This window comes from Pelmatolapia mariae, linkage group LG10_11 (assembly GCF_036321145.2).
Source record: "Pelmatolapia mariae isolate MD_Pm_ZW linkage group LG10_11, Pm_UMD_F_2, whole genome shotgun sequence".
NCBI classification, from domain to species: Eukaryota; Metazoa; Chordata; class Actinopteri; order Cichliformes; family Cichlidae; genus Pelmatolapia; species Pelmatolapia mariae.
In genome coordinates, this window is record NC_086236.1 from 62,094,347 (window position 1) to 62,116,908 (window position 22,562).

The window sequence follows — 22,562 nt, forward strand, 5'->3', positions numbered from 1 at the left end:
ACTTTAGTCCTTAATAACAAGACACTAAATCAATTAGGCACTATGTTAGTCTGCCATCATACCAACAATAACTATCCATCATATCATGATTGTTGTTCCGAAGAATTCAAAGACATGCAATTGGGGAGTCATTTAGCCGATGGAGTCATAACCCAATTGAATGCTATTGATTTTGGATGTAATATTCATATGGGCCAGGAACACATTTGTACATTTTTCTGTTAGACTAAATAAAAAATGAAAACATGAAAGTTGACTCCTCTTGTATTACCGAAATATGGAGGCAACCGGGGAACAAACCCACACGGTTCCGTTTCGGCGCTGCCAACAAAGACAGGCATGAATGCTCTCTGCTGCGGCACCAAACTGATGCAACTTTACAAATACTGTTACAAAATCAGAAAGTTGCTGCTCAGCAAGTCAAACCCCTTCTGGTTTGAATATTGTCATTAGCTGAAATGTCAGTTATAGAAAAAATGACTCCTTTTCCTCACTGCATCGAAAATCCACGGATTTGAGAGATGCTGCTTCTATTGGCTCCTTCTGCTCAAGCTGTGGTGATGTTTTGACAACACATGCTCAGGAGGATAAAGGATGGATGTATTAGGTCCTGATGGGGTTGATAGACAGATGATGGATGAAATTTAAAAAAAGAGAGGTTACTGGATCAGAAACACAAATGAGTTTGAGAGACGTAGAGAAGTTAAAGTCGAGAGCGGTAAAGAGACTGACAACCAAATTCCAGAGAGAAATGTAACAGAGCAAAAGAGACTTCCACAAGATGAGACTTGCGGAAAACATTAACAGTCAGGACATGGAAACGTTACTCCTCTACTCTTCTCTTTCAAACTCAAGTTCACACAGGCAGAGAGGAGCAAAGAAAACTTAAGTGTTATGGTCGATGCTTCAGCGTGGCTCTGGTAAAGTAAAGCCTCCATAAAACAAAGGCCAACTATGTCCTCAGGTGAATTCTTTAACTCAAAGCCTCTGAAACTGACACTGGAGCTGTTCAGTGACTATATTATGGACTTGCTCTCAGGTAACATGCTCTCACACATAAAGGCATGAAGTCATAGAAAACATCCAATTCAAAGAACCAAACACCCACAAAGGTGTTTGCTGGAGGTGTAACACAAACACCGCCTCTGAGCCTAACCCACAGATGCCTCCACAAGCCCCCTCCCCCTCCTCCGCATTCTGCTTTACCTCTTCCTTCCCATTGCAAAGGATTAATGTTCACTACTCCAGACTCCTAGGTCCCCATGGCCTAGTTAAAGCAATAAGATCTCATTGTCAAACAGTGACCAATCATACTGGAGAGGTTAACCACTGGTGTTTAACCATTAACTAGATTAAACTCAAGGGGCACAAGAATGTCCTGACAGATGGAACAGGGAGATAGGGCATGAAATGTGGCTTAAAAGACAGATTACTCATTGAGGTTTGGGAAAACCACTGGAGAAGTTTGGGTAAATAGAAAAAACTCTGTTACCTACTGAACTTCAAGTCACCCTCATCTCCTTCTTATCTTTATGTGATGCAGATAAAAGAAGTAAAAATCCCTTGAGGCTCCACTATAGTGCAGCTCCACCCTCGAAACAATTCCTGGGAGAGGGGTCCATTCAAGTCTCTGTCCACATTTAGAAAACTATACTTTAGAGGCACATGAAGTGTGTAAAAATTCACCCTCATTTTTCAGTAGCCTTTATTAAAATGTTTGATAAATACACAATGAACCACAGACCAAGCAAGTTTAGTTACGAGTGCATTCACAGCACCAGTTCTACAATTTTACTCTCTCCTTTCGCCATACCAGACAAAGCCAGTGGTATGGAAAGACACAAGGTGGTAATGGACCCCAAGTGTTAGTGTGTGAAGGAAGGGGGGTGACAGGGCTTTTTTGGAGGGGTTGCATTCAACAACTGCTGCTGAGGCAACTGTTGATGTCTGAAAAGCAACAGCTTGCGGGGCTCCCTGAGGACCTTCTGCCAGCCAACAGTCAGATGGAGGCTTTAAGGTTGGAGGGGCACAGGGGTTAGGATTTCTTCTCCACTGCCAAGAAAATGATCTTCTTGGCCACAGATGCAGGCTTTCTCCGTGACATTCCCCATTCCTAATTGGCATTCGTCAATCTAGACACACTCAGTCTGACTGATCTTACTCCCGCTATCTCTGCCTTTATCACTTTTGTCAGTTTCATCTGTCTCTTGGCTGCTATTTGATTGCTGAAAACTACTGCACAGGACAGGACTTGCGAATCCATGTTGTGTGGCAGAAACAAATGATTGTAGCTTGTTTTTGTTTTATGGCACAGATTAAAACACTGGATATCTAAAAGAGCTCAAGCCATTGCTCCTATTTTGTACCTTCCTCCCCCAAACACAGTGAGACATAACGGTTTTTATCTGCATGTTGCTTCGGCACTCTCCTGCTAAATGGACTGGCAGCACTTAACCTCGTCTCTTGAAAAAGCTTTGTGTGAATTTTCAATTTTGCTGCAACCCTGAATTGCAACCGCCAGCCCCAATTTGCCACCACATAGGCAAGGACGCACAATTAAGGAAGTGCTTCTTTTCAAGGTTGTATTTGAAATTACCCACTGCTGTCAACTTCCTCCCCTGGGATAAGAAGAACAAGACTACACAGTGGCAAGACAATAGTGAGCTGTAATCATCTCTCATCCCATCCCTTTATCTGTCTCCGTCCTACCCTTCCTCTCTGCTTCCTTCCTTCGCTCTTTACACACCCACTAATGGCAAGCCTTAAAACAAACAGGCCAAACCATATGATTACATTGGTTACTGCTTAATATTTGTGGCATTATTATAGAGTAGTAGCTTTAATATTTTTCTACTAAAACTAATCTAAACAAATATTCAAATGCAAACTGTGACAGAGTCAGACATGATTACTGAAATGAGTGCACTGGAAAGTGCAAAACAAGGACGTGTCTAGTGGCCAAAAATCGGTCATATAACAGCTCTAGAGATGGGTGTAAAAGCAACCAGATACCTCTCCAACAAAAAAAAAAAGAAAAAAGAAACATTAAATCTTTATAAGTCATAATGCAGGGACTTTAAAATAATTTTTTTTCAAGATAAAAGATATAAAGACCAACCAGACCAAGGCAGCATGTAAAGCAGACAGAGGAATACAAAGATGAGACAAGTAATAAGAAACATGATTATAGAGTGAGAGAGATGGGAACATAGACAAAGCAAATCTGGAGAAACAGACCTTTTGTTTGTTTGTTTGTGTGTGTGTGTGTGTGTGTGTGTGTGTGTGTGTGTGTGTGTGTGTGCGCATGTGTGTAATCACAGTTTTGCTCTGCCATTCTGACACTCTTGTTATATATGAGAGTGACAAAAAACTTTTCCATTACATTTGCGAGCCACATCCTTCTCTCGTTCTTACTGACTGATTTTTCCAAGATTAACCACACAGTCTACCATCTGTAGATTCCCAGTAGACTATCAGGGCTGAGTGCCAGCTCACGAGCTAACATTAGCGCCCTATCGAACTGCTGCAAAGGGCTTTAACGTTTTACTCACTGCGAATTATAAACACTAGCGGGCATGCTAAAATTCCCTTCTCTAAATCCAGTGAGTACTAAATGGACTTCCAACCACAAGTCAAACCTGAATGTGCCCTTTACTTTGACTGAATAATGTTCAATTTGTGGCCAGAGGTTGTTCGACTGAGTCAAATCCATTTAAAGCACAAGAATGCAACCTGGCAGTGAAGAGACTCCAGCTTTTCACCTATAAAACTGCCTCGAGATGGTGAGGTGAAAAGCGCATTGTAACTGTTTGTTTATATGTGGATTACTGCCTGTGAATTGTGGTCAGAGGGGGCTTTAAAGTGAGAAAGGTAGTCCTTTTCCACGGAATTTGAGGTGACGACAAACAAACACACACGTTGCAGGGCAAGCTATGACGCGTCCACAGGTATGCCCCTCATTCCATCAGTGATTTATTTCGTTACTGTCACACAGACACATATATTCCCAAACATCATAATTACAGCCTTTCCACTCCAAACCCACCACCCCTAGAGGCTTAAATAACACTGAGATACGTATGTTGCTTCTTCCCAGTATTGAACATCAGACTCCAGTGCAGTGCACATTAACTAGGTATCTATGTGTTTCGGCTCTTTCAGTGCAAACATATCCATTATAGGATTCACAAATTTAAGAATGGATACAAGCGTGTGGTTCCTCAAAATTCAAACCAAGTGACCCAGGACAGCCGTGAAAAAGGTCTTCTAGATTCTACCTCCTTGCAGCTAAATGGCTCTTTTTCTGACCTAATACCATAATAATTACACATCGCTGCAGGGGGTGCACTTTTGAAGCTGGTCTGGCAGGGGGCACAGAAATTAAACGTGAGGAAATGACTGTGGGAATTAGGGCGGTGTTAGACAAAGAGGCTGACCATACATGTTAGGGGATAACACCTTGAACTCAGCTGATGCTTGTCACAATGATTCTCTCCACTTGTTCGTAACCATCTTGACTATCTTTTGTAGTTTTTACCATAATCCCACAGTCTTTTTCATTAGGATAAAAAAAAACATCTACAGTAACTTTAATGTGTGTGTTTTACAACACAAACAACACAAAAACACTGACACAGAACTTTAAGAAACTCTTTCTCCAAAAAAGGAAGCACAGCGTGAGAAAGGAAGAAAAGATCATGCGCATCACGGCCACATTTTCCTTTAAATTACCACTGGCTGATCATAGATATGGTGTTGACACAACTTATGCAAATACCCACTAACAAATTTTGATAAACTTATCTTTTGACATATACAAAACCCCAAAGACGCCACTGTTGACTACAAATGTACTCTATTACAGGGCACTTTTTGAGGCGTGAAGGGTACAGTTGGAAATAAAATATTCATTAAAGTAAGTGAACTTAAGAAAACATAAGGTAAAAAGCTGAATGTTTGGTTAAAAATGACAGATTCAGATTTTTTTTAATTCAAGAAAACTGCATTTGTTTCTATTAGGGATGCCAGAGAAATCATTCCGATGCAGGAAGCATAGTGTGAGAAAGTCAACCACCATCATCTACACCAACACCACAGGCTCTTTCTAACACCACAGGTTGGTCACAGATAAAAAGTTGAGACAAACATTTACAGTAAATTCCCACAAAAAATATTCTTATCATTTTTGTCATACACACAACCACAAAGAACGCACTGTTGACTTAAACTCTGCTTTTCTTTATTCTGCATCACAGAGTGTGTCTTCTAGAGGTATTGGGGGTTGTGGGAGGCTATAACCTGTAAGTATACTTAAAACAGCCTTAAACTTCAGCAACTTTACTGTTTATATTTTACAAAAACAATAACACAAAACACTAACTTCACCAATTGAATTTTTTCTAATTGCTTTTTTTGTCTCAGGTGTAAAAATTGTGTTGCTAATTTCCAACAGACTTACAAATTTTTTCAATGCTGATTCCTTGTGGCAAGTAATACAGGAGGAATGTCTGAGTGAACGGGTCAGTGGGTCAGTATGACTCAGGGCATCAGCATGCTGAGCACCTAAGGGTGATCCAGGCTGCCATAGAACACATACACATGTGTCACTTAAATAATTACTGGCATGCCCGTTTCCTTTTGAGTAAACTAAGAGCATATGCATCCAACACATCCAATGCAGAGGTGCCCGTTGGCTCCAGTACACATAGATGGGAAGATCTAAAATAAATAAATAAATAAATCCTAAGCCTCTATAAACTGTATCCATCTTTAGCACTCAGACTGTGATAGAAAAAAAGTAGAAATAAATATCATTACAAAAAGAATAATTTTACTGTCCTTTTACTTTTCAACCTCAGAAATAATTATGATATCTTTAAATAGTCCAACTTTTCCAGTGACTGTAATCCTCTCTGACCTTCTTCGTTGCACACTTTGAAGTTCTGTAACTCCTCACTTCCTTCACTGTTCCTGTCAAAATGTTTACAGTCAGTAGAGGGTGCTGTCATGGTATCTGTGGTTATCATGAGTGGTTGTACCATTTGTAGATAACTTTTTTACCCATGCCCGAACAGTCTCAAACAAACTATAAAATATGACTACCGGGTGGTTTATATTTGTGCATCTGTTCTATTTAGCTCAGGTCCATGTTCACCAATGACACAGTTGGAGCTTGCACTGCTTGCATGTAGAAAATGGAAATGCAAGTGGAAGTGAAATGCCCTGACTGGCATTAAAGGTTAACTTCTCCTATGTGCACAATCTCTACTTAAGAGAAAGCAGATTTGAGAATGTAGGTCTGTATGAAACAATCCCAAGATAACAAGATGGTATTATTAGACAAAGCCAAGCCAAAAGAAAGACAAAGAAAAAGAGAACTTCGACAAACTTTATCTCCAAGGAAAAAAGGAAAGATTTATCCTCAGACTTAAGCAGACCTTCCAGCAGCAACTCTAGGGCGTGGCACAGAGGGAATGGGGCAGGCGGGTAGGGGGGAGCACAGCACCTGGAGCCAAGCCTTTAAATCAATGCGGCACAGCTGCCTGATGTGTGATGCACTATTTACTTCATTAATTACAGGGGCACTTTTTTGTAGGTACCTGTTTAAAGCTCAATAAAGGGCAGACAGACAGCAAAGCACAACTGTTGTGATGTGATGCAGGAAACAGAGTGTAAGAAAAGACAAAAAGATAACCATCATCCTTCAGGTCATCTTAAGTGCTGAACCCACAATGTCTATTATTGCCATAGACAACCACAAAGCTACCACTCTTGACTACACCTCTACCTTTCTCATGCATGTGGAAAACGCCAAAAAAAAAAAATCATGATGTAGTCCATGTTTTAAGGAAATTAAGCAATGAAATATTACAGTGATATTATGAGGAGAGATCGCCTCAGCCACACTTAGAACAGCTATAAACCTGATGCAGCTCCACATCATCTCTCTGAAATATGGGCTTTGATCACAATCCTAAACTTTTCTCTGACAAAGAACATGCAAGGCCAAAATCAAGTTGCATTTAAACTGGCTTAGTTTCTCTGGCAGCACCTAGGGGTGCTTAGGGTAAGGCTCACTGCCAACACAGGAGACAGAAAATCCCGCAGATCAGACATCAAAGCGCTGGAAACTGCACCGCAGCAGCCAGACGTGAATGAGACAGAATAAGAGAAGAGCAACATGGTCTTCACAATAAAAGCTTATGACTTTCACTCCAGGGTAAGAGATTCACTGAGGTGATCAGAGGATTTAAAGCTTTTTGTAGATTCTCTTCCAGCTACGGGCTACTTTATCTGAACTTGGACATCATTTTTTTTCTTGTTGGGGGGCGTTTTGTTTGTTTGTTTGTTGTTGTTGCTGTTGTCGTTTTTTTTTTTTTTTTTGTTTTTTTTTGGGGGGGGGGGGGGGGGGGTAGCACACCTAACTAAAGTACCGCATTTAGCTGCAGAAATGCAACTCCCGCACATCCACACACAGCCAAAGGTGCAACATGCAACATCCCGTTAGTGAACAACTCATCGAGACTGCGCGACCTGTGACTGGTGCAAAGCTGAACCGGGAATAAATCCGGTTTCCACTAGATTCGGTTTGTCCTGCTTCACTCATTTTAAATAAGTCGGTTACGGTTTCTCAGGACAAAACAATAAATTACAGACACGGCAAACTTAATGAAATAGCTCAGAACTTAATAAGCCGCTGCGGCACGCAGCCGACAGACAGGTTTGTGGCTTAAGCGGCGGACATCTCAAAGTCGGACTCCCCTAAAAAAAGAAAGTATACATTTTCAGCCCGAAGGCATAGAAATCCTGTCAGCACGCTGTCATCAGCATGGGAAAGTTAATCAGGAGGAGTGAGTCCGTTTAAAATATAACGGAAAGTACTAAAGACACTTACCTTGAAATACCCAGAGGAGCAAGGTGCACAAGAGCAGCGTGCGTCCGTATGTTATCCCGTCCATGGCCGCGTTTCCAACTTTTTCGGGAAAATGTATTTACGGTGTCTTTTAAGGGTGAACAGAGTGGAAATGTGGCACAGCAGCAAGTCGTTTCTTCTTTAAACGCTCCAAAGCTTTCTGAACCTCTCTCTCTCTGTCGCTCGCTCACTCTGGAAAATGAGTCCAGCGCACTCTTCGTGTCTCTCTCTCTCACACACACACACGGAAATTTGATGCTGGTGGCAGTCTACTTGGTTGATATATTTGCACAAAAGGTGACCCCCTCTCCGCTCAAAACAACCCCCTCCTTCCTCTCTCTCTCTCCCTCTCTCTCTCCCTCTCTCTCTCTCCCTCTCTCTCTCCCTTGCAATGAAAAGACTTGCCTGACTAATCGTGGGCCTATATGTCCATGGGGGCCCGCAGGATTTCTTAAAGGGAAGTTAAAAGTGATTTTATCATGAGCCTCACTGACTCTCAGCTCAAAAAGAGTACCCCTTGCGTAAAAATCTAACTAGGCTTATAAGGAACACGCTATGAAATGCTTAAGGTTGAATCACCGTCATAATTAATAGTTTGGTTTGCCTAGGAACCTTTGAATTCAATCTAGACATGGGTCAAAGCTTAAAGTATGTGTTTCACCAGGACATTGAGAAGGTAATGACTTAGCTAAATAAATAAATAAATGGCCTTAATAAAATAGGCTTTAGAACAACCCATGCCCATCCATAATATTCTTCTTAAATTTCCTGCCCTGCTTAGACCCTTAACGTGGAACATCCCCAACTTGCATACATTGCAAATAATGTTTTTCATTTTCAAAGCAACTGGAGGCCATTTCTTGGAGCGAGATAAGCTGTCTGTCATTGACAGACATACCATTCATTCTTAGACATGAAATCTCTTCAGAATCTCTTTGGGTTTTTAAAGGGTGTGCCACAGCCTATTTTGGTATTTACTGCTCACATAAACAATTATCATGAGGATCTAAGTGACTTATCCACAGTATAGTCATACAAGTCTTTGTGCTGGGAGCGGATTTTGCCTGACCGATGAAACTGATTGATGTCAAATCCCATAAGCTTGGAACTGAAAAACAAAAACCACTATGGGTTTACGATCTGAAGACTTCATTTAAAAAAAAAACTTCATCTAAGCACACAACATAAACATCTACCCAGCTGCAGTTTCTTTCTAGCGGGGGACTTGATGACCATGGAGCAGCTCTAAACAATCGACACTCCCTGCAGGTAATAATAGCCCCTTGTGGAGCAGTTGCACTCAAAGACACGCATTCCAAACATAGTTGGCTCAAAAGTGCTGGTTAATATTTTTTCAGTCCTGTTCAAAGAGGAAAGGTGATAGGATCCTTGCAAACTTGCTCTACTTTAACGTAGACTTATTTATAGAGCTACACTAGCCATTAATGTGATTTGTTGATGGGGTTGGCTGGATCCCAAACAGCTCTCTCTACACTTGACAGGGCTACTGGGAAGTAGCTAAGACTAAGGCACCTTGTGCACCCTTACACACTTTGATTCTTCTAAACTCTCTTTTCTTCACTGTATTTCTGGCTATGAAGGAGGGAGGGAAGAAATTCTTCCCATCAGCTATCTAACATCAATACAGCCACTCGTCCCTGATATCGACCCAGCCATAATCATCTCTCCATGCTGTAGAGATTTACTAACAAGACTTCTGTCATATGGTGGAAGAAGTAATCAGTCTTGCACCAACTTAAATACGACTTATCATCCTGCATAGCTGTGGATTACGTTGACTTATCCAAGAATAGGGCATTTTTACAAAAGGCTTTTAGTCATAGATACAGTAGCTGTATTGACTCATTACCTAATGGAGCTGCAGCAGAAGGGAGAAGAGATTAGGATGAAAGAGGACAAAGTATGAGACTGAAGTGGATTGTACAAGTCCGTGCAATTGAGGAATGAAGGAAACAAAGTAATAAGCAGGTGGCAAGGAGAGAGATAAGTACTGTAGAGGTGAGGAATATACAGGAAAAAAATAGTGGAAGTGGATGTTCCCAGTCAGTTATTACATAAAGTGATTAGTGTGGTTACTATTTGTTGATGCCAGCAGAATGGTCGATTTGTTCCAGGTGACACAAAAGTGAAACATATTAAAAATGAAACCAGTTTTTGTTAAAACTACGTAAGATGAGTGGTTCTCTGAAATGAATGTACTTGTGCTTGTTTAAACAATTACTATTTCATGCACTTTAAGCCAACTAAATACAGAATTGGATATTCAAATGTTACTCAAGAATTGCAATATAAACATGTGTTCAAAAGCCAAGCCCCGTGAAAATATAAATGATCGTGCTGGTATCTCAGCATAGCATTGAAATGACCTAATATAACACCAACAGCCCACACTTTTTGAGAAGGCCATTGCTTCATTTGCAGCCTTTAATCAAGACTATTTCTGCTTACCTCTAAATATTGCCATTATGCTGATTTGTTTCTTAATAGCTGACTAAAAAAATTTAAATGCACTCCATTAACCCATTTATTGCAGCTCCCTGGGACCTATTTCATAACTAGCGCAGAGCAAGAAAGGTAACCCATATGCCTGCTGTCTTCCAGCTTCATACAAGATCCTTGGTATGTTTCCAATCTAGGTGGGATTAAACATCCACATAATCCCTCCAAAAGGACATCCATTAATAAATTAATAATGCCACAATTACTGCAACTCGGTCCATCTAAAGAGTCTTACTCCAAGAACTGGATGTCCAGGCACCTTGCTCTGCAAAGGAAACGTATGCTAGCTGCATGAGTCAGCTAACTGTTTTGGTCACTATCCAAAGTTCATACACTTAGACTAGGACTGGATTGCAGTTTGGCCGATAATTTAAAAGCACTGTTTTCAGACTCAAGTGTCTCTTTAACATCACATCATGGGTAGATTTTATCTCTCCTGATTCCATCACTAACAAATATCAGAGAAGGCTGAATAGGACACTTCCTAATCCTAGGCTGCACTGAGATTCATTTCATAAACAAAAGAACAGGTGCCCAGGTACAGGTTTTCAGTGACGACAGACAGTAGATGGGGATGCTGGCTGGTGCTCTTTGGTTATACAACCAGTTTTCTTGTATCAACAGCCTTGTCGCACATCCCATACTCCCACCCCAGCTCGTGACAAGAAACAGACACATCAGCCATCTTTGAGTTCAGGGAACAAAGACTGGTTGAAGTAGCCTCCGGTGTCTTTGCAAGAAAACAAAGACGGTCGACCAAGATGACTGGAAAAGTGGAAACTATGTTTATTGACCCATTGTTCACCATATTCAGATCATATGATAACATTTGCCAAGCGCAAAACGTTCATTCTCTTAACTGTGCCAGTAAAGTGGCCAGTTTTTAATTTTTATTTTCCTTTTCTATTTTTTTCATTAGTATGCAAAAGGATTTTTAAACAAGTATCTTTAAAACAACTTGCAAAATTTGTATTATTGTCACAACTTGTCGGTATTCTGCAAGCATCGACACTTGTCAGCATTTTTAGACACTCATTGAACTTCCATATAAGAAACTGACACACCTTCAAAAACTAAATCCGACAGACTACTTTATAGTCCCTTGTTTTATGTGATTTCCCACCCTTACCCCATGTCAAAAATTAGGCTACCTGACAGAGAGAATATTTGACACATCAGCCTAAAGCAAAGGGATAAAGAGGAACTGAGACACAGAGACACTACAAAGGAAACAGAGATGTGTAATGAAAGAATAATGAAGGGAACAGATTAGAAGTGGAAGAGGAGGGAAGAACTGTAATTCCAAAGTCAAGGGATGGGTAACATATAGCCCTGGGGAATTATAGCAAAGTATAGGCAGAGAGAAAAAAGAGGGGAAAAGATAAAAAGTGAAGGTAGCTGTAATCTTGCATTAATTCTCATGTCTCCACAATGCAGGAAAGAAAGAATGATGTGCTGTAGCGCCATCTTTCACATCCCACCATGATTCTTTGATCTATCCTTTTGTCTCACTCTTGGCCTCTCTTTCCATATGTGCCTTCCATCTCTGTCCACTCCAGTGTCTCTATGTATCTCTATTACCCCCTTTCAACCGTTCTTCTTTTGGCCTCTTTCTTCTTGGCTGAGCAATAGATGATCACATAGCTATTTTCCAAGCAATCATACATAGTGGCGTGTGAGTCACAGTGCAGGATTTGCACAGTGATGAAGCATTTCTGAGTGAAATGGAAACTCGGGATGCTGCAGTCTCATATCACTCACATTTCTTCCAAGTGGCTCTGTTGATCAATAGAGCAGCATCACCATGATTCACCTGGCATCATTTCTGTTTTCTGTTCCAGTCATTTACCTAAATGGGCCCAACAAAAGTACTTTGTTACAAAACATCTCCGGGTGGTGTGAATACAGTGTTGGTTAAAACCAGACAAAGTGAAATCCAGCACTTTGTTAATTTTCCCTAATGGGTGTCATTGGGACAACCCCTTTTAGTATATGTTTCTGTCTTTCACAGTGGATTCTGCCTGACTCGGAGCCAGGCACCATACATAATACTAAACACTCTGACAGTAACTCTGTGGGAGGGAAATCTGTTATGCTCACTTTAGACAGGGCCAAGTTCCAGGAAATGATGCCGAACAATATAGTGGTCACATACCCGCCTCTGTGCCTACTGAGCAGGAAACTGCATCATAAAGTTCATCTCTGTGGTCAACTGCTGGCAGCGTCTTTGACAATAAAATGGTCATACAAGAACAAGGAGCAAGGGACAAGGAACAAATGTCCTTTATGATAGCATTCTACAGTACCGTTTTAATGCACAAGGTTGGAATTATACCGCCTACTGCAGCAGCAGAGAGTGATGACGTAATGTACAGTCAAATGTTGGAGCCACTCCATATACAGTCCATCAATTTTCTTCCACTTTTCCCAAGTTGGGCCTGGCAGTATCAGGCTAAAAACTGTAATCCAAGCAGCTTTCTACCCAGCAATGTTTTCCAGTCCTCCCCCTTTTCTTGTCATGGCATGGATTAAACAAGGTGCTGGAAAAATCTCTCAGAGATTTTGGTACATATAGCATCACAGTTATTGCAGCTTTGTCAGCCGCACAATCATGATCCAAATCTCCAGTTCTACCACATCCCAAATGTGCTCTATTAGAGGTTGTGGAGGCTATTTTCACTGTAATGTTTAAGAAATCAGTTTGAGATGATCTGAGCTTTGTCACATGGTGCATTATCCTGCTGGAAGCAGCCATCAGAAGATGTCTACACTGTGGTTATAAATGGATGAGCAACAATACTCAAATATTCTGTGGTGTTTAAATACTGCTCAGTTGCTACTTAGGGGCCTAAAGTATCCCAAGAAAATATCCCCCACTCCATCACACCACCAACAACAACCTGAGCCATTGATACAAAGCAGGATGGATGCATGCTGTCATATTGTTTACACCAAATTGTCAAAACAACAACAAAAAAAACTATAATTAAGACACAAAAATCTGTTTTTCAGCTTTCACAGTTATTTTGAAACAAAACAATGATAAACATAATGCCATGTATTTAATTCTATACATAATATCATATGCAATTAAACCAATACCTTTTGATTTCCCTGTTATAGCACACTCTAATTAATGCACTGTATTTTTGCTCATCACAAAAAGGTTATAAAGCAATAAATAGAAGCTCATGGTTTTCAAAAGAAATGAAGTCTGGGTGCAGAAAGGATGAACAACAGAATGAACCAAAAGGGTTTTACAAGCAAATGTGGCTCTACAAAATAATATATTTTTAGGCTTTTCATGCAGCTTACTCTTTTATACTCTTGAACCCCGTCTTTTTCTGCAATGCATGTAAATGTAGCTTTCAGAGGGAAATTAATTAGGAATCAGCTCTTTTGCCTTCAAAGTCTCTGCATTGCACTTTAAGTTGCTTACAAATACACACTCATAATCCTCCATGCCTGCTGGGCAGCGTGGACTTTATCATGCCTGCACCAACTCTATGTTGGCGTTGTCTCTGCATTCAAACCCTGAAGCTTTGAACATGAATACATAAACCATTTTGAAGAATATTAATCATCCACTCAATGAATTGTGGGCAATTGCAATTTCTCTGTGTCCTCCCCGGGGTTACAACAGCAGTATGAAAGCCTTACCATCCCTGTCAAGCCTAAATGGTGTATTTATGAGGACACTTTATTTGCATCTTTAGCTGTTTTGGTGGTTTTTCCTGATAGGACCCAAAGCATTGTTATCTTGCAATTTAAATGCTATTTTGCTGTGTACATTCCCAAATGAACACACAAGTGTTTGTGCAAACATGCTGTGCTTGGAGCTCAATTCTAGGAGGTATCGCTATCCGAAGTAAGATGCTCAACACTGGAAAAATTCCACCCTGACAGAAGTTGATGTCCTATCCATTATGTTATAACTGCCTCTACAGATAATATAAATTATATATATTTCAGCTGTGTTCTATAATTCAGCTGCTTATAAATTCTAAATCACCAAAAGGAGATGTTTGATCAGGGCAAGTTTTCTGATTTAGTATTTGGGGGTTTAGTAGGAAGTAGGTGGAATATTGACGCTTTTAACTCCAGAACTTTTGTGTTTACATGGCCTTTTAATTGCAATCTGATGACCAGCTTATGATTTGAGATAAACTATATCTGACCCCATGTTTCTCTTGTGCTCCTTGATTTTTTTCTTCCACTTATATGTCCATGTGCTTGTTGTCTGTATTTGAAGGGAGTGGCCCATCTATGTGTGTCCGACGAAGCTTAAGATATTGCATCTCTATTAATGTCACTCTTCACAACAGGGGTAAGACTGTCCCCTGAGACACACAAGCTCCAAGACTGTGTCCATTTATCTGTTGACCACCATATTAATCCCCAAACGTCTTTCACTGTTTTTCTCAATATTTCTGACACACTCCAGCATTTCACCCTCACTCATCCCTCCGTTCAGCCGATCTGTACCCCCACCTCCATCTCTCATCACATCGACCCCCCCCCCCCCCCCCCCCTCTCTCTCTCTCCATCTCTGTTGCCCGTAATGGGGGGTAATTATGGCATTACTGCCACAAAGACTGTGCAGTGGGGTTGGAGAACCATGACACACGCTCACAGACTGTGGCCAAGTGTTGTCTTCAATACAGACTTCTGTGGCTCCACAGGAGGGCATTAAGGGATAGGAGAGGCTAGAAAGGAAAGGAAGGAAAATGATGGTTTGTGGAGAGGTGTTGTAAAGAATTAATTAGTGCAAGGGAACAGGAAAGATGAAGGCAAAAAGAAGCACGGGAGCAGGTTAGTTAGATCTTTTTAAGGGTAGAGATAGTATGAAAAAAGAGAGAAGATTCAAGACAGCCTGGATCATAAGATATCGACTGAATGAAGGGAAACAGTAGGGGAGAGTTATGTGCTTCAGACTGCATTAAATCAACTTGGGGCAGAAGATGTAGAGAGTGGAAAAGAAGAACAAGAATAGCTGAAAGAGAAGGCTTCTGTCAATAAAAGAAACAGTGAGTGCTTTGCAGGCTGGTAGGTCCCCACTGATCAGCAGTGCAGTTTGTCTAACCTGACTTGCTGTGCTGGGCAGACCGTTTGGCATGATGAGATTTAATGCAACTCTGTTCCGGGTTGCCAACGGGAATGAGAGTAGTAGCAAGGCTGTATATTACACTGCTGTGACAGAACAAGAAGAGTCAGAATGTATGTGTGTGTCTGTGTGTGTCAGGGAGTGGGGGTTACTTTCCATTACATTAATTTCTATTTGAATGATGTGCACAGAGAAACAGCATGTCTTTTACATTTTTCTGAATTTAGGAAGATTTTTTTTTCAGAGATCTTGTAATTCAAGAATATTCAATATGACAATAAAGATTTAATAGCTATATTAAGTGGTCAGTATGTTTTGTCATACCTCATTGCCTTCTTATAACAAAATTACTTCTGCTGCTGAGGTTGCCTGTTCAAATCAATATTTGTTATTTTAATCAACTGACAGCAGATGGTTTTTACCATAAATGACATCTGAGTGGCCCTCTGTACAGCAATTGAGCAGAGTGCATTAGGGGCCCTGTTCTTCAACAATAACATCTATTAGTGTGTATGTGTTTGTATCTGAGCCCTCTACAGTGGGCGATGATGGAAGATCATATGACAGCCAAAAGTTCTCTGTGTGCAGTCAGCCAAAAACAATACTGCACATTCATCATTTATAACTTCACCAAGATGACTCGTGTTGTTCTTCTGTTAATTAACCAAAGTCTGATGTCATGGACATGGTCCTGCTTGTTAAGACCCATGCTTAGTGGTGACCTAGTGGTGACCTAGTGGTCTTGTGTCATCATTGCCAGGATGTGAGGGATGGTGACACAGCACCCAACTATGCATAGAGATGAGGAAAAATTCTCTGATCATGAGGTGTCTATGATCATAAGGCAGGGGGCATGAAAGTGTATCTTTGTGTTTGGTTTATTGAGTTTTGTGATGTAGTGTGTGAATCAGCTTTGTGTAAATTCTGTAAGAAATCGATTATTCAAAAGAAATCAGTTTAAAGGTTTCTATTCTTACAGCCTTTTCAGTTACAAAGAACACAAGGAATAATTTAGATTTTATAAGTCTTAGTAGAAGTAGCAGATCCATAATTAACACAAGGCCATATGGAAACTGTTTTTCCCCCCAATAATACAGAATCCCGGAGACCAGCATGTTATTCAAATTTCAAGGTGCACTTTTCTCTTACCTCAAAATATACACCTCTGAATGGTGAATCCTCATTGCTGTTCTCAAAGTAAAAAGACAATCACCTTTTTTTTCTTTTCTTTTTTTGATGGGCTTCACTATTTTGCTTTTTACATTTGATTTTATTCTAACCTAGAGTTTGATGGATGGACTTGATTTTCCTGTCACTTTGTTGTGTTGTTCTTATTTGGAGATGCTGTGACCTGCAAAAACATGTCATCTTCCTCTATGCACTTCTCTAAGGCTGAATGACAATGAGTTTGAATTGAACGATTTTCCCCCCGTCAGTAACTGTTGCTTTTCTTTATGACTGAATCTTCTAACTTCAGTTGTCCCTCTCTCTCTTTATCCACCCCTCCTCCCCCTCATCTCCTGCCCATCTTGTGTCTGAATGTACTTTCTGGAAAAAGTCAACTCTTACTCATCTGCATGCAGAGTGCCTTGGTTCCAGCTGTGAACGGAGGATTGAAATGGAAATGGGAATGAGAGAAAAAGCAGATTACGCTCCTCAAATGCATGCACTGGCTCCTGGCTGGCCCACCAGCTGAGTAGAGAGAGTGGGTGGGTGGATAATGGGGGTAAAGGAAACAGAGTTAAACAGCAACAAAGTGAAGGGTGAGGAAATGTCGGGAGAAAGGTGAAAGAGCAAATAAAGATATTTTGGTTAAATGTAGAAAATTGAGATGGCAGACCTAAAATTGTGTAAAACTCAATCAAGGCTATCTCAAAGACACCAAATGTTCCCACACAGACAGGAAAGTGCTCCCACACACAAACTCTAATGGGCGACACAAGGTTCATGTGAATAAACTCAGACTGGCCTCAGAGATGGCCAGACCTTGAACCTCAGAAGCTGATTTGAAAAATGCAGACAGAGGCAGAAAGGGATGATCAGCTGTGTGTGTGAATGCATGTAAAATGATACACTGTGTTGCAAAGAGAAAAGAAGCGCGTCTTTCTCTTCTGATAAACATGCAACAACCAGGTTTGTCTAAATGATACACAAAATAAAAAGATGATTTACGTTTCATTTCCCAGATTGGAAAAGGCCAAAAATAAAAGAGAAGCATTCATTGGCAGACACTTTAAATTGCAATCAAAATCTTGAAACGATCTTTAGTTTAACACACACTTTTTAAATGTCAGGGTGCCTGTCAGTTTGATACATTGCTATTCATGAGATTTCCATGTGCCCTGTGTTACAGGACCTCAGCTGGAACAGTCAGATGGGGGAAAGGGAGAGCAGCAGAGACCAGGAGGGTGAGAAAAACTGCATAATGGAGAGTGAAAAAATATGAAATAATGAGAAGAGAAATTGAGACAGAGAGAAACCAGGAGAACAGTTTCTCTATCAGGGCCCAGAGAAGCGTGACCCTGCCTGCCCATTTTGGGCAGGCCCAGAGGCTAGTGCACGATGTTAACTGAATGTTCTAGCAAACGTCTGCCACAGCAGGACCCGGCTGTCAAATTAAATTCTCTCTCAGAAGATGGGTCCCCGTGGTGTGCCTGAATTTCCACGGAGGAAGAGTACTATTTCTATGATTGTTGTGAGTAGTCTAATGCAGCTTTTGGTATCCGCTTCTTTCTCACCCCGTAGTCATGAATCCAACGGGTCCCAAACGGCACCCAATTTCGTCTCACAAACTAGCAGCTGCAAAAGACTCCCTTCCAGAGTCATTATATGCTTTTGGAGAAGAATTCAATTTTGTGGAAATGTGCAGAAATATGCCCAATCTGCATCCACAGCTAGTTTCAAAAGAGTAAATGAAGTGCAGAGCCGAGGAGTTTCTCAGGAACTGTTTTGAAGAATTAACGAGAGGAGCAGCTTGGTAGTTAATAAGATTTCTGCTAACACAATCGCATGTCTGTCAGTTTTTGCATGCACACATTTACGCAGGCGGTGTCCACAGATTTTCACTCACACGGGACCTGCCTATCCTCTCTTTGACATGCACTTGCACGCGCACAAGAGTTGGCAGCACAATGACAACACATATTTTACATATTTGTTTGTCTGGCCTGAGTTGCAAAAGCAGCCAGAGTTTTAAAAAAATCAGGTAAGAAAAACCAACACAAAAAGTATGACTGCAAACTATATATTAGGGCACAAGTGCTTGATGGAAAACAATAATATTAGCAGAAAACAGACTGGAGTAGATACAGGTATGAGGGGAAAAATGTGGGCATGTTGGGATTTGCACAAAGGGAGGCAGAGGACATCAGACTGAGACAAGGAGGTCACTGTGTGAAACAGACACACTGGGCATGCAGCAGTGTAACAAAAGTCTGAAACTACAGTTCTCTAACCTCTGCAACCCTGGCTGCACAATATATATTCTCCACTCACATGTGCCCACATAAAGCACACACACAGCACACTGTGTTGGGTGTTGTGAATACATCTGGCAAATGTGTCCATGGACAATAAGTAAAGTCAGTCCTGGTTAAGGTATTGGAAAACTGGTTAATTTTTTACAACTGTAGATCTACTTCCCTCACTAACATCACTGCATCATTATTTTCACATTTGAAAATAATGTAAAAGTAAAAGTGTTTCTTAAACAATAGTTTATAGATCTGTATACTTGGTAAACGACAAGTTTCATAGTAGGAAACACAGTTTTGATGTTCAATAATGTATGTTATTACCACATTTCATTGAACTTTAAACCATATAAAGTGATTTTTTAAAACATATATATAAATAAATATTATACAACTAAGCAAAGCAGTGGTGGAGGAATTATTTAAAACATAGCTCTAACTAAAAATACTCTGTTACAAGTCAAACTCTTGCAGCATTATCAGAAAAAATTGACTTGAAAATAGGAGAAGTAGAACCATGCAACTGGCACCACTAAAAAACAACAACATAGCAACAACATAAAACAATGAAAGTACATTTAACAGCTAAAGCAGTTGCAGCAATCTCATTCGCCACTTTCATGAATTCCCTTCTGAGAAACTGTAATTCAGTTTCAAGTTATGTACTCACAAATTCCCTTAAATTGACAAAATTATTCTGATTCAGATGAAAATGATTTTTCATGATTATTTATTCATTTCTTTTGAAGAGGTGAAGAGACTTTTAGCAAACCTTTTTTTTAAGAAGAGGTAAAGCATGGCACAATGGCAAATCATAAAGCTGGTGAGCTTTCAGTCCTGATAGGGTAGGGGCAACACTGGGGGAAGGGCTAATGGGGTGCTAATGGCACTGAGGGATAAAAGGGAGAAGAGGAAAGAGGATAGCAGAAGGGGAAAACAACCAAACAATAAAAAAAAGTTGAAAGAGGAAGATCATTAGAGCAATGAAGCGGTAGCTGGAAGGATTTGTTAAGATTTTAGAGGGAGTAGGAGAAAGGGTGATGATTAAGAGAAAAGAAAGGAAGGAATGAAGGCGCAAAGCCAGAAATGGACTTTGATAAAGTCTCACCTCTTAAATTATTTTAAGAGCTGTGTTTACAACTGATCATTTTTATTTCTTTTATATAACTTGGATATTTAATACCCATTTATAATCTTTAACAGTTTGCCACAGCTGGGATGTTTCTCCCCATAATTTTCATTGGAAAAACCTTGGAGAAAATCTGTTTTTCTCTAGTGTTCATGTTCACAGTAAAACCAGCATGAAGTATCATGCAGCAAAAAAAAGTACAATGGGAGCTCAGCCAATCAGGAGGATCTCAGATATCATCTTATGCATGTCAAAATTCTAATAACCATTTCCACACAGACATATTTTTCAAAAAATATTAATAAATATCTTACAGAGCTGTGTGTGAGAAAGGTGTGACGTTTTAGATACTGGCCCTGAGAAGCTAGTGGAAGCTGCAGTGTTGGTTGGGTTCTTACATGGTTTGGTCACTTTTGACACCTCTGCTTGGCATTTCTTTGGAGATTTTCCCCTCCCTGCTACACTTAGAAAGATAGTGAGGGAGATAGAGGGATGACGAAGCACAGGACTCCAAACACACACACTTCGTCCTATCTCAGTCTGTCACTGTGTCAACTATCTCCACAGCCGTTCAGTGTCACACTGGTGTCTGGCTGTCTCCCTCTGTCAGTCTTTTGTTCTGTGCTGAAGAAAGCACAGGGCCGCAGCATCAAAGTATGAATGACTTGAAAGCTCTGATCTCAATGTGAGCACACACTAGCATGGGCACAGCTTAGAAAATAATATGGTCTGCATACACACATGTACAGAGAGCACACTGTGCAATTCAGTCGGTTCGGCTGGCTTTGTAGACAGCATCTGTTCTGCACCCCGTCATCTTCCCTTTGCACCCCACCCTCTGTGACAGGTGGAAGGGATTCAGACTCAAAAGCTGAGGAGACACACACTAAACTCCACTGACACATGGTTAGTGTTTCGCCTACACACACACACTCATATATACACACCTGCTGTGGTGCAGAGCTACAGTGCCCCATGGTGCCAGGCAGGCTGAGCAGTACGTCGCGTGTTTATACCACCTGCTCTTAGGCCAAACAGAGGATGAGGGATTAGACCTGACAGCCCACAGAAGAACAGCAACATACAGTAGACAGATGTAGGTCTATATACCACCCTTAGACTACCCAGGAAGTCAACCAGGTCAAACTAATTCTTTCTTCCATACGCACACACAACAAAACAGCAGGGCCATCCATCAATCAGCCGCTCACGCCCACTGGGAGATAAGTTTGTAAACCAGTCTTCTTATAGCTCAGGAGTTTTCTTACTCACGGATTTGTAACACACAGGGCAGCAGCTCGTCTCTTCACCAAAACAACACTGACCTTTTGGCCTCAGACTAATTTCTATAAACACGCTCTTGCAGACGAGGCCTGACCCTCACCACAGCACATGAACACACTCTGCACCCAACCTGCTGTGCTTCTTTAACCAGTGGAATTTATAGTAAGATATAAATAAATCAATAACACAGCATTAAAACATCAAGATGTAAACAACGAGAATGAAAGAATATCTCAGCTCCCAGAAAATAAAGAAAGAAACGTGAAACAACCTCAAACACGCATATAAAGCCTGCATGAGACTGTGAATTTTAACTCCATAAAAACTAATAAATCTGTGTGGTTTATGAGATAAATGGAAAAAAGTTGTTATCTTAACCAATCCAGCAGCATCTGGGTCAACTTTCCCAAGAAAACTATTATGGAGGAGATAGGAATGCTGGGAAAAATTCAGAGGAATGTCTTGTCTTCTGGGGAAAACATGCCACAGGGCATAGAGCTGTGCGCTGACAATGTGTGTGTATATGTGTATGTGCAGGAGCTCTCCTGATAGCTGTTCTATTTTGGAAAGACTTGTGCAGAGGATTCATTTCTTAGTTATCGGCTGTTTCCAACCCCGCAGAGGTGAGAGGCAGGTCTGCATCCATTCTCAGTGTGATCAAGCCGAGCTGCCAAAGAATTGGGAGCGCAAGTAGGTGCAGCCACCTCCACACACACACACACACACACACACACACACACACACACACACACACACACACACACACACACACACACACACACACACACAAGGCTCAACAATCCACTTGGTTGTGCATTTGTTAAAGTGGTAATTGTTCCACAGCAGTAATTGCCGTAGTGAAGCCTGCTGATAATGACACTGCACACAATGAAAAATTGTTGCACAAACAAGTTGACTGACGGCAGCTGAAATTGTTTGGGGAGAGAGGCACACATCACCAAATGTGGTTGCAGGAACTACACATACATGAACAAGCACGCACACACAGGAACAGTAACAAGTGAACAAACATAAGACGTCCTCGGATAGATTCCATACATTTCTCTCTACCACTCAAGGACATGTTGATCCTCTCCCGTCTTCTAAATTGCAGGGTAGAACAAAAAGCGGGATCATGAA

General features: G+C 40.8%; 1 protein-coding gene across 3 annotated transcripts in view; it reads right to left on the reverse strand.

The window, feature by feature from the left end:
• Positions 1-8,200, reverse strand: part of bcam (basal cell adhesion molecule (Lutheran blood group)) — a 48,273-nt gene extending 40,073 nt beyond the window's left edge. For 2 of the 3 annotated variants that reach the window (XM_063486993.1, XM_063486992.1), the window contains exon 1: positions 7,895-8,199. In XM_063486993.1, coding sequence (XP_063343063.1) covers positions 7,895-7,958 — 64 coding nt within the window. In that variant the 5' untranslated portion in view covers positions 7,959-8,199. Of the gene's footprint in view, positions 1-7,894 lie in introns of all 3 variants that reach the window. The other variant, XM_063486990.1, reaches the window with a different exon arrangement.
• Between the last annotated feature and the right edge of the window lie 14,362 nt (positions 8,201-22,562).